The sequence below is a fragment of the Pongo abelii genome, chromosome 3 (genome assembly GCF_028885655.2).
Source record: "Pongo abelii isolate AG06213 chromosome 3, NHGRI_mPonAbe1-v2.0_pri, whole genome shotgun sequence".
Lineage (NCBI taxonomy): Eukaryota > Metazoa > Chordata > Mammalia > Primates > Hominidae > Pongo > Pongo abelii.
Genome location: NC_071988.2, coordinates 99,707,868 through 99,720,615, shown reverse-complemented (window position 1 = coordinate 99,720,615; position 12,748 = coordinate 99,707,868). Strand labels below are relative to the sequence as shown.

The following is a 12,748-nucleotide window of genomic DNA, read 5'->3' as shown; positions in this document are numbered from 1 at the left end:
GGTACTCAAAAGCCTTCACTGTCCTCCTAAGGCTACAGTAAGGAAAACAGCAGTGCAAGTCTGGTGCTAAATGGCCACTCACATTGGTCTTGGGGCCAGAGAGACAATAGGAAAGAGTGGGGACATGAGTATAAAGGAAAGAGCAGGTCCTGTTTAAAAAGTTTCAGTCTTCTGTTGCCAGATCTTATTTTCAAATGAAGCCAGAGATGTGGATTTTTATGACATAGCTCCTGAATTCAAAAATAGCAAACAAATAAAATAGTGAAAAGAAATTTTGTATAAGCCAAAACTATTTGGAACAAACAAAGCATGTCCACAGACTAAATATGGCCAGAGGGTTCCAGTCTGTGACCACTGCTATAGATGACTCTTCTTTTTTTTTGAGACGGAGTCTCGCTCTGTCGCTCAGGCTGGAGTGCAGTGGCGCAATCTCAGCTCACTGCAACCTCCACTTCCTGGGTTCAAGCAATTCTCCTGCCTCAGCCTCCCAAATAGCTGGGACTACAGATAGGCGCTAGATGCCTCTTCTTTTATAACTCAAATCCTCCTTTGACTTAAGGATGAGACCGTAGTCAAATCATGGTTTAAAAACAAGGACTTAGGAGGAAACAGACCTGAATTTCCATCTCAGCCCTTCTACTTACCAGTTGCGTGACACAGGACAAGTTACTTAGACTTTCCAAACTTTGGGATATTTTTCCTATATAAATTGGAAATATTAATATCTAATATAGAATTGTCGGTATAATTGAATTTAATGAGATAATAAATGCATGGTACTCAATATAGTATCTGGTTTATAGTGAGAACTCACAGTTTGGTAGGAATTAATATATTATGGTTTCTATTTTCCTCCTAACTCCAGAATTCTCAATATGAAGACTCATTTGCTCTGTATTAAGGTATTTGCCCTTCTGAGGTCAACATTTTGTTGACTGCTGGTTATTAATTTATTCATGAACAATGCAAAGAATCATATGTCAAAGCCTCCTTGGTCAGAATTAGTCTTTGGGTTAAAGCTGTAATCACCAATTTCCTGGCTGCCTCCTGGACACACCCCACCAATCCAGAAAGGAAGGAAAGGTGTGTGTTTGGGGATTGGGGGAGGTGGGGGAATGAGAGGAGGGGTGATAAGCACCCAAGCATTCTCCAAGTCAATGTATAGAAAGCTCTCTGTGACTCCAGAACTGTTGGCCCTGGCAAAAATAAAACCATCCCATCATATGAACTAAGCTTAATAGTTACTAATCATTACTAAATGAAAAGTCAGATGACACCACTTAAAAGAACACTATACCTAAAGGAAAATTAACAACTTTAGGCCTAACCAGTTAGGGCTCTGTAACCCAGTGAAATGGCCTGTGCTGCTAAAAGGTGGATGGCAATGACAGTGCCCAGCATAGGAGGACAAGAAGGAAGCTTGTTGCCAGGGAAAAAGCAATACAAGCAGGAAAGCTTTTCCGCTCCCAGCAGACATCTGAAGCTTTAGATTGTTTTTTCTTGCTGGCCTGACAGGCCTCAAGTCAGACGAGAAAGTTAAAGGCTGAAGTGGTTATGTTTAGGTTTGGTCATGCATTAATCAACTCCAAATTCCTCTTGAACTATAAAAGACTATTTTTTTCCTCTTTAACAAGACATTCACTCTCACTTCTATCCATCTGCCAAAAAAAAAAAAAAAGAGAGAGAAAAAGAGAAAAGGCAGTGGACACATCTTCTGATTGCCTGCCCAGAAACAATCCCTCCCTTTAAGAAGACCCCAGACCAGTGGGAGACTGAGGCAAGAGACATATACAACAAGGGAGTTTCAGGAAGAGATTTAGCACAGGGGATTTATGTTGTAAGTCAGGCATTGTGTTAAAGGTTTTCATACACATTATTTAATGTCATTCTATCAGCAACCCCACAAGGCAGTATAATCCCCAGGAAGTGATAGCACTGGCTCTGAGAATCAACTTCCCCTGACTGCAGGGTCCCTCTTTTTCCACACTGATGGGCTGCATCAATATGAAATGGAGGTTACCTGCTGATAGCGCATGGGCTCACATTGGATATAATGCATTTTCTGTCAGCACTGCTCATAGAACACTTACTGTTCATGGCCAGTCTACAATTATCTTTTTATTTATGGAAGTCTTGTATCCTAAAATAGATTATGGGACTCAGCTCCCCACTACTCTGTAGCCCATACCATGTTGATCACCAGTGCTAGGTATAGAAAATGTCCTATAAACACTGTTACCTCGCTAATCTTCTTAGTAACTGATGAAGTGAATGTAAACGCCAGTGCCTGGAATGCAATAGCCTCTTTACCGGCAATAGTTAAGTCAGACATTTAGGAGAAATCCTGCCTCTGTTTCATGAGTTAATGAGTATGTTTGCCACAGATGCACACACAGAAGTGTGATGCCATAGCAGCTACAGGACTTTCTAATGTTACCCAGTCAGCATTACATGCCCAAGCCCGAGTCTAATTCCAGGTACCAGCACAGCAAAGGTAGGTGAGAACAGGTAAATATTATAAGATGAGCTGCTTAGATGATTTAAGATCCTGAAATCAGCCTAGTGGGAAAAGAATGAAAGGAGCTAAGATCACTGCAGAAGGCTGAGAGTTTACTTTGTAAGACTCTTGAGTGACGGTTAGCATTGTTATACAGAGGGCAGTGGTCAGCTGAAACTGAAGTGTGAAGAGTCAGCATAGTAGGATATGAAACCAGAAGACTGGACTTGGATAGAGCAGACTTGGATTTTAACTCCAGCTTCATCACCTTCTCTCTGTGTAATCCTACTCAAATTATTCAAACTTGGTTTCACAAGTTAAAGGTCTGTTGTAAGGATTAGAGATAATATGTAAGATCTTTCTACCCTAGAATGTTCACACTGAATGGACTCAACAAAAGTTCGTTATTGCTAGGAAGAAAGATAACCAGAAGAAGTAAGTGCTGAATGCTATGCTGAGTTACTGAAACGGGTTTCGGGATTTCTTTCTCTGGGATAAGTTATTGATTAAACACATATTGCTGTAGCTTCTGTGAAAGAAAAAGAAAAGCTGTAGCTTTTCTGAAAGAAAATTTTTGCTTAACATATCCATTTTCTAAGTTGACAAACCCAATGCTCATCAATAAAATACTGAAAAATATTTAAATATAATTTTGTGTGTTGATCAATGAGGACTCTACGGGTTACTGGAGTCTTGTTGGTAAGAGTGATAAATGCCAGGTGTGGCAGGAAGAAAAGAAATCAACATGTAATAAAATTCACTGTGTGCCAGGTATTACAGTAGGTATTTTCATATATTTTATCTAATTTAATTCTCACAACAATCTTGTAAGGTAGTTATTTTCATTATTTATAGATGAGCAAAATGAGGCTTAGTAACCTTAAGCTTCTGGCCTAAGGCCAAAGACCTAGGAAGTGGTGGGGCTAGGATTATATTTCAGGACTTCGACTTTGTATTCACTTTCCACTTCATCAGTGGGAAATTAATGGTCATTTCATGCAAAAGAATAAGAAACAATTTCAAGAATAAAAAGTATAGCTGAATTTTCTTCTTTCTGTTTTACTTTCTTCTTTACTAAGAAATAAAATTGCTACTGATTCTACTTCTACACCAATTAAAACCATGTAGTATATAATGCAAGGAGGATGAACTTGGAGTCAAAAGTCTGAGAATGCATGCTGGTTCCTCTAGATCCTAGACATTGGGTGACCTATTTCCTCTGATTCTCAGTTTCCTTATCCACTAAATAGAAACAGAAGAAAGAGCATGGGGTTATGAGCAAGTGAGATAAGGCTTAATGGATTGCTTTGTAAACTTTGAAGTAACATGCAACATGAGATAATATAAGTGTCGTAATCTTGTTGATGGTGTAAAAGTTACCGTTTTGTAAATCACAGACCTAAATGTAAAACTTAAAGCTATAAAACTTCTGTAAGAAAATAGGAGAACATCTTTGTTACCTTGGGTTAGGCAAAGGTTTCTTAGATATAACACTAAAAATATGATCCATAATAGAAAAATGATAAATGAGGCTGCTTCAAAATGAAAAATGATTACTCTTAGGATGTTTGTTTACAGAACAAAAAGACAAGCAACAGACTTGGATAAAATATTTGCAAAATATAAATCTCTGTCCAGAATCTACAACAATACATTAAAAGTAGGAAAACAATGCAATTTAAACACCAAAACCTTGAACAACCCAAATGTCATTCAATAGGTGAGTAAACAAACGGTGGTATATCCGTACAATGAAAAGCTACTCTGCAATAAATGGAATGAACTACTCACATATGCAATAACATGAATGAATCTCAAATGCATTTTCTAGTGAAAGAAACCAGATGCAAAATCATAGATATTACATGATTACATTTTTATGAAATTTTGGAAAAGGCACAAGTTTAGGGCCAGAAAATAGATCAGTGGTTGTCAGGACTGGTGACTAAGGAGACACAGACGACAAAGGGGCATGAGAGAATTCTGTAGAGTGTTGGAACTGTTCAACATCTTGATTGTGGTAGTGAGCATATCACTGTATACATTTGTCAAAACTCATAGAACTGTACACTAAGGACAATGGACTTTCATTTATGCAAGTTGCGCCTTCATAAACCTGGCTCTAAAACAAATTACCATCATTTTGGATGCATGCATGTATGTGTGTGTGTGCATGTGTGTGTGTGTGTTGTATGTGTGTGTGTATCACACACACATAATTTTATATATATATATATATATTTTTTTTTTTCTCCTGAAGGATAAACACACAAAAAACTGGTTAAAATGGTTGTCTCCAGTGAGGGGAACTGGGAGACTGGGAGATAGGGGTAGAAAGAAGATTTAATTTTCATAGTATATGCTTTTTGCCATTTGAATTGTTTACTACTATATACATGAAATAAATGATTTAAGAATAAATAAAAACATCAAAGATTATCTGACTTGACTTCTTGTTCTTTTTTTGAGGACTTCTCAGCTGCTAGGAGTTTAATCATGGGCACTATGGCCAATCTCTGGGAATGCTAATGAGGGTCCTGCTGCTTTAGGTGGAAGGTTTGACTTGATCTTCTCCACCCAACCCTAGAATCCACAGAGTGGATTCTGAAGTTCTGACAATTCTAATTTCGTCAATTCTTCTGAGAAGCAACCATCCTTTCCTGTTTTTCCTCATGTTACTTAGGTTACATCTTCAGCAGTGCCTGATATTTTCTTCATATACCTGCCTCTATTCATCCCTGCACATCACCTACAATACTGCCAATATTCGTTTTCTAAAATAAAAAAAACACATCACTCCTCTGCTTATAAGCATCCACGGCTACCCTTTGCTAATAGAGTCCTTAGGCTGGATCATAATGCCTCTCAGAACTTGACTCCAATCTGTCTTTCCATTCCATTCTTCTATTCACCCCCTCCCATGCTGAAAGCAAAAGTAACGGTCTGTTCCCCAAATACGGATCTTTCAACACATTATACATTGTATTTACTATATCTCTCCACTTGAAATAGGTTTTCCTTTATTATGCATTAGATAGACTCCTATCACACCTGAAGACTCTGCTTAAATATAATCTCCTTGGTGAAATCTATAATTTCCCCCACTTGTAGTTCCTGTTCAGTTCCCTCTGCTCCCATAGTGCTAGATGTATAGTACTATTAGGTCATTTATCATAATTTATTCCAATTTCTCTCTTTAAGGGTCTGATTCCACAGTGAGACATTGAGCTTCCTGAGGACAGGGCCCAAGGCTTATACATCTCTTTGTGTCTGGCAGAGTACCGGAGACATCAATGGTTCTCTCTCACATCTACATACTCTGCTATGTAAAAGTGCAAATGTTCACGTGTACACATATACACACACATATTTCTTGAATGAAAATGTGAATGAGTTCCAATGTCACATATGTGGACGTTAAAGAAAAAATAGAAATATATTTGGAACTACCAGCTGGCATCCCCAATCTCTTACCATCTTGGAATGTGTCATTAATTGCAATGACTGCCTGGAAGGGTTTGGTCAGTTCGGCTCCTTGTGCTGAGCTGAGGAAAACCACAAATGTCTCCAGTCCTTCAATTACCGGATACTGAGTGTCATCCAAGATAGTCAAGGTGCAATACTAGAAGAGAAATCAAAGCAAATTTTATAGAGGACCCACCATCTAACACCCATTTACCTTGACTAGGGCAAAGGTCACAACTTGCCTGTCTTTGGTGGTTTTAAAGTAAGATTTTCTAATCCATAACATGATGATCTCTTTATTACATGCCACTTGGAGTTTGTTTTTAGATGTTTATATCAAATGAGTATAGTTTATATCCTGAATCTGTAAGACTGGATATTTGATGCTAAAAATGTCACTAGGAGAGTTTTAGAAGATCCCCTCCTAAGTTTACTTTCTGGTTTATGTGTGTGTGTTTTTAAAGAAAGGAAAGATAGGAATATTGCCAGGGGAGTTTAGAGAGCTTGGGAAGCAAACTAAAGACAACATTCACAAACTAACCTGTCGACTTTGTGGAGTCTGGACTGCTGTAAACGCACCTGTTCAGTGACACCGGGCCCAAATTCCACCTTCCGAGAGCTGGGAACGTAGTCAACTCCTGGTGTGGCAGAAGCTGGGTCTGAGGGCCGCGTTGCACACCAGACAGATGTGAAAGTAGAGAGGTCAGTACCATGGCGGATAACTGGAATCTTTACTGTGCCTGAATTAAGATTCATAGAGATTTTAATGGTCAACTTTGAGACAGAAAATCAGCGAGGTTTTCAGAACGATGTTCTCTCTCACTGCAATAGTGGCAGCTTTTAGCCCTTTCAGCTTGTCTAATCCAGCTTCAGTGATGCTCCCATGGCCCATCTGAGGTGAAGGCCTAGAGGTGTCACTACCTGTCTTTTCACTGACACTAGGATCAAGAGGAGACCTAGAGAAGGGCTTCATGGAGATGGTGCTGGAGAGAGCCCTTAGGGGAGAAGGCTGTTGTGGCTTCACAAGGGAGACTGCTCACAGGAGAACAATGTACTTAAAGAGAGAAGGGTCTATTGCAAAACGTCTCAAGCCTGTTTAGGGAGAAGAAACTTAGAGCCTGGGGCCTGAGGGATGTGTCAGAAAATAGTCAATTAAGGAGGACCCAGCTAGGGGACTCTATGGAGCCTGAAGCTGAATGTTTCTAATTAAATGTTCCTAACTGGGTTGATTTCTCTCTTTTACCCAAGCACATATCATGACTTAAACCACATGTGCTTATTACTCATCTTAGGAATGAAGCTCATCTTCCTGTCCACTGTGACATCATACTTTGTAGTGTCCTAAGGATATTTAGCTATTTTCACAATCAAGGGCAGATAAAAGCTTTATGAAAACCCTACAATTTTCAATCACCACATTTTCTAGCCAACATGCTGTGAGGTGCAATGTAGTTACGGCTGGGCATTTGATGTATGGGAAAAGAAACATGCTATAGTAGAAAGGTCTGGGTTTGAATCTAGCCTTGCCATTATATTAGCTGCTTAATCGTTGATGACTGACTTAACCTCTCCAGGCCTCCATTTGCTCTTTTATATAATGTTCTCTCTTCCATAGAAGATTAAGTGAGAATGCATGGAACATACACGGTATGGTGCCTGGCATTTGGTAAGTGCTCAAAAATATCTGTTCCCAGTGCTCCTCCAAATCCCTTCATAGACGTGAAAGTCCTTGATCTGGCCCAGATCAGGAGACACTCAGCACAGCTGTTGCCCCTCTGCCAGCAGTACATCTGCCTGCAGCATACAGAAGACTTCAAGACCTTTGTAGAGCCACAAGTGGGAAAGGAGCCTGGGTCTCTGAAATACCATGTGAAAGTGACCTGCCCACTGATCGCTTTGGGCTCTTACATGAATGAGCAAGTTTCACTTTATGAAGACACTGAAACTTTGGAGAGTGTTCAGGAGCTAGCAGTACACTGAATACTTCACTTCCATCCTCAACATATCACATTCCCCCCTTTCACAAGCCCAGATGCTCAGCACCAGGCCCTCCCTGACCACAGAGGTCAGCCCATGAAGCTCTAGGCTCTAAGCCACAGCCCTGCCTGCCATCAAGAACCAGAGAAAGCCTTCTATACTCTATCTCCATGACCTCAATGATTTTAACCTTTAGCTCCCACAAATAAGTGAGAACATGTGACGTTTGTCTTTCTGTGCCTGGCTTATTTCACTTAGCATAAGGACCTTCACTTCTATCGATGTTGTAGAAGGATGGTTACCAGAGGATGGGAAGAGTAGTGGGGGTGGGAAATGGTGGTAGAGGGGGGGAGTGGGCGTGGTTAATGGGTACACAAAATAGTTAGAAAGAAGACCTAGTATTTCCTAGCACAACAGGGTGACTATAGTCAAAATAATTTAATTGCACATATTAAAATAACTAAAAGAGTATAATTGGATTGTACATAACACAAAGGATAAATGCTTGAGGTGATGAATACCCCATTTATCCTGATGTGATTATTATATATTACATGCCTGTATCAAAATATATCATGTAATCCATAAATATATACACTTACTATGTACTCACAACAATTTATAAAAAAAAAATCAGAGTAAGAAAAGTGGATGGAACTCTCTATACTAAATTCCATGCTTGGTCTTGGCCAAGCATTATATAATGCCTTAGACCAACAGTGGTATTCCTGAGGAATGGCATTCTCAATGTCTCCAGGATATTCTGAAACCTAAGGAGAAAACTGCTCAAGAAAGGAATCAGGAGACAGGTGAAGGAAACTCAGAGACACTCTCCATTACCTGCGTCCTCACTGACAGTGAAAGCCGTGTTGCCCAGGGACACAGTTGAGGCATCGTTGGGACCACTAATGAGCACCTTGGCTGTCGCCACCCTTCCAATGCGGGCATTGTCAGAGGCATCTGCCAAGGCAATCTCAAACTCTTCTTCCTCTTCATACTCGCTGTCATCAATAAGCATGACATCACAGGTGGACATGGTCACACCAGGCCCGAATATCACACGACTCGCAGCAGACATCCCTCTAGATTTAAAATCAGAGCCTGATTCTAGAGCATAGAGGCTACTTCCCATAGCTGACTTAGGGACTGTGTAGCAAATTGCAGATACAATGCTGCTTGCATCTCCTGAAATACAAATGGCAAAAAATCAAAGCATTTGAATGAGTGTTTCTCACATTTTAAAACCTCTGGTAAGTTAATGAGCTTGGTCCCTCTGACACAGTCCATCACATTTCTGTTCAAACTCTGACATAAAACCTTCCTGAATTGCAGTTTCTTTTGAGCCTGTGGTATAAACCACTTGAGGATTTAATATACCCCAGATACTTCACCAAACAACTCAAAATGGATTTCCTATTCTGTGAATTTTGTGCTCTGTTAATTTGCAAGACTCATTGCCCACCATCTAAGACCACAGCAGGTGGAAAGATAAGACACATATTTGGTACTTTAAGTAGGAAAGTAATTGTGTCCTGAAGGTAGTGCTATAAGCACAGTTCACTGCCTTTCTGAATAAACTTCTATACTTTAATTCCCAGAGAGAAACAGGCTTATTTAAAAAGAGAAAGATGAAACAAAATAAAATCTGCCACTCTATACAAATGACTTTACTTATTAGGGCTACCACTTCTCTTGGTGACAGCCTGTTCTGGGCCTGGCTTGGAGGCCCAGAGCAATCAATGAGGCTTGCTTGTTTTCCAAGTGGCATTACCAAGGGTTTTTGCTATCTACAGTGTTTGTTACACTAATACCCAGTCAGCAGATTTAATAAAGAAACCCAACATCATCATTTACAGTCTTGTTGAGCCTTCGAATGGGGGTCCAATTTCCGTGTGTTTTAAAGTTTCAATCTTGCACAATCATAATTCCATATGATCTTTATTTTTATTTCCAACTCCTCAAGAATTGCCCTTTTATCAACATGCACAATTATTATGTATCAGTCAAAAACAAAACAAAAAAGAATTGCCCTTTATTTCTTACACACAGTTTATTTCTCATCTGAGTTCTACATATGACTGTCACATAGGGAACTTTTCAGCATATTTCTGTCTTCCAAGAATAAGATGGAAAGCCAGTCCTTATGAACTGTAACTTCCCTCCTTGACCAAGGTTACTAAATATTTTATGGATTGGGTGATTGATTAAGAATACTGATTCATGAAAAATTTAAAAGGCTAAATATAACCAGTCTTCCAGTCCAATTTAAGAATAAATGGGATCTCTAACAACTCGAATTAAGAAAAGAGGCTTTCTGATGGTAGTCACTATGGATAGAATCATCATCAGGGTTGTTGTGGGAACCAAATGAGTTAATAAGTGGAAAGTACACATGTGAGTTAAGATAATGCATGAGATGAGCGCTCAGCACATAATAGGAACTCAATAAATGTTAGCAATTATTATAGCTCTTTGTCACCTGTGGCACCAACAGACCTTTTCTTTCAATAGGTGCAAACAGAAAACCAGCACTCTCGTTAACCCGGTAGATCTTCTTGTCAAACTCTAATGTGGGTTCATCCTCGGTATCGTTGATAATGACCTTCGCCTGGGTGAATTCCCCTAACAGGGCATAAGCTGGCATGCTGAGCTCCACAGTGAAACTCTCAACATTTTCAAACACATCATCATCGTTGATGACAATGGTACAGGACTTGGTGTCCTCTCGCTCATCAAACTGGACCTATCACAAAGGAACCAACAAGAAGTTAAGCTGTGCTTCAGCTTCCCCTGCTCTGCTTCCCCAGGGCATCATAGGAAAAGAGCGTCCAAGTCCAGTGGGCAGAGCACTGACTGAAGTAGCTGGTTCTCCCAGCCCTGGTTCCCTGCTGCATCACCTGGAACACCCAGCCACCTCTTCCCATTCTTAACCTGTACAGGAGGGCTGCTTTATTGTATAAGGATATGAAGGAGCAAAATCTCTCCTACCATTGGTGACTGGAGAAAAACATGTAGTAACTCTTTATAGCCTGTCTTATTAACTCACTTGGGCCAGTAACAGTCATCATTTGATGACTCAGTTCCCTTTCTGGAAGAACTCTGGCCTTGGAGTATGAAGTTCTGTTCTCACATCTGGTTCTGTTACTTCCAAGCTGTATTAGGTTATGAAGCTTTACAAACATCAGATTCCTCATCAACTAAAGAAAAATCATAATATTCCTACCTCATACACTTCTTGGGAGGACTAAAGGAGGTCTTGTATATGAAGGTGTTAAGTGTATTTTAAAGCACCAAACAAACATAAGATATTATCATTAGTATCACCATATTACTTACACAATTAAAACTGACATAGAATTCCAGTGTACTGAATAATGGAATTTAAATTCATAGAAAATTACATTATAAACAAGGTAGACTAATTTTAACTTGATATTTTGACTATACCCTCTGCCATTAAAATGTGAATGAATTTAGCCCAGTACAAAACAGAGAAATTATTTTACGTGCACACAATTGTGAACTTATAGGGATTTATTCTGGTTTTACTTTGTTTAAAAAAAAAAGAAAGAAATTAAACACCTTCAAATGAAACCATGACTATGGACTTGCCCAAAACTGAAACTGCAGGAAATGAGCCTGGACTATACTTTGTGTAAATGGAGATAACTGAAATATGTACAGAAAACAGTCATAAATGTCTGGGGACATACAAATCTGCAAAAATTTTACTGAAACAGAAAATTATTAGTATATATCTAATCAACTAATCACATTAAGTTTTATTAAGCTTCATATTTTAAAACACTCCCAGTGAAATGAAACACTCAACAGATCTTTATGTAAGATCTAGAATACACTGACAGTCTTTTGTCTTTCCCTGAAAAACACAAGAATATCCTCTGTCTTATCATTTAGCTGAAAGACATTAGCTTATCTGTTCTTTCCTAATTCCTTACTTACATTTGACATTAGAGACATTAGCTTAGTCCAGCTGAAATGCCTCAATTAAAGAACAGAGCCCACTTCTCTTTACAGAGATCTGTGTTGCCATGATAACAATAAAGTTGCTTTGAAAAAAAAATTAAGTGCCAGACATTGTGTCCTCCATAAAAGATGACAAATACATGGGGCCCTGTATTTGTTGACTATTTAAGTCCTCCTTTCTCTTCCGCTTTCACTCTCTCCTTTTTCTTTCTCATTGCCACCCTTAATTACCACTGGTATGTAGAAGACTTGCAAATTTTTCTCTGGACACCAGACTCCTCTCTGCACGGCCTGCCCATCTATACAGTGGTCAGCCTGCTGTTTCTAAGGCAATTTATACCTAACATAGCCAAAGCAAAGTCAAGAGCACCAAACCTTGCCAAACCGGCTCCTCTTATATGTCCCTTCCTAGTAAGAGGCATCATCATTCATCTTTCCGTTTGGCCCCACTGTCTAATCAATCCACTGCCAAATCCTATCAATTCTCACTCATCTGTCAAATCCATCCGCTTCTCTCTAACTTCACTTCATAATCGAAGCCCAAGCTCCCATCATCTCAGCCAGCCTACCCCAAGGGCTTCCCAACCAGTATCCTTACACACTCTCTTCTCTCCCTTTAGGTAAAGAAGGTGAGGGGAGAGGAAGGGTTGGGATACCAAAGCTGAGTATAGAACATGATGCTTGGAGACTTCTTTTTGTCATGAAGCAAAATGTAAAGACTGAGAAGCTAGACAACAACTTCCCCTTTGGCAGTTAAAACTTCAATGGAGGTTAGAGAGATTGTGAAGAACAAAGTACTATGGGAGGGGAACATAGGAAAAC

At 39.5% G+C, this 12,748-nt stretch overlaps 1 protein-coding gene across 5 annotated transcripts in view; it reads right to left on the bottom strand.

Moving 5' to 3' along the window:
* The window catches only part of FRAS1 (Fraser extracellular matrix complex subunit 1), a 477,046-nt gene that overhangs the window by 55,798 nt on the left and 408,500 nt on the right, over positions 1 to 12,748 (bottom strand). For all 5 annotated transcript variants that reach the window (XM_054554107.2, XM_054554103.2, XM_054554105.2 and 2 more), the window contains 4 exons: positions 10,436 to 10,682; positions 8,780 to 9,124; positions 6,542 to 6,702; positions 5,972 to 6,119 (listed from right to left, as the gene is read on the bottom strand). In XM_054554107.2, coding sequence (XP_054410082.1) covers positions 5,972 to 6,119; positions 6,542 to 6,702; positions 8,780 to 9,124; positions 10,436 to 10,682 — 901 coding nt within the window. The remainder of the gene's footprint in view (positions 1 to 5,971; positions 6,120 to 6,541; positions 6,703 to 8,779; positions 9,125 to 10,435; positions 10,683 to 12,748) is intronic.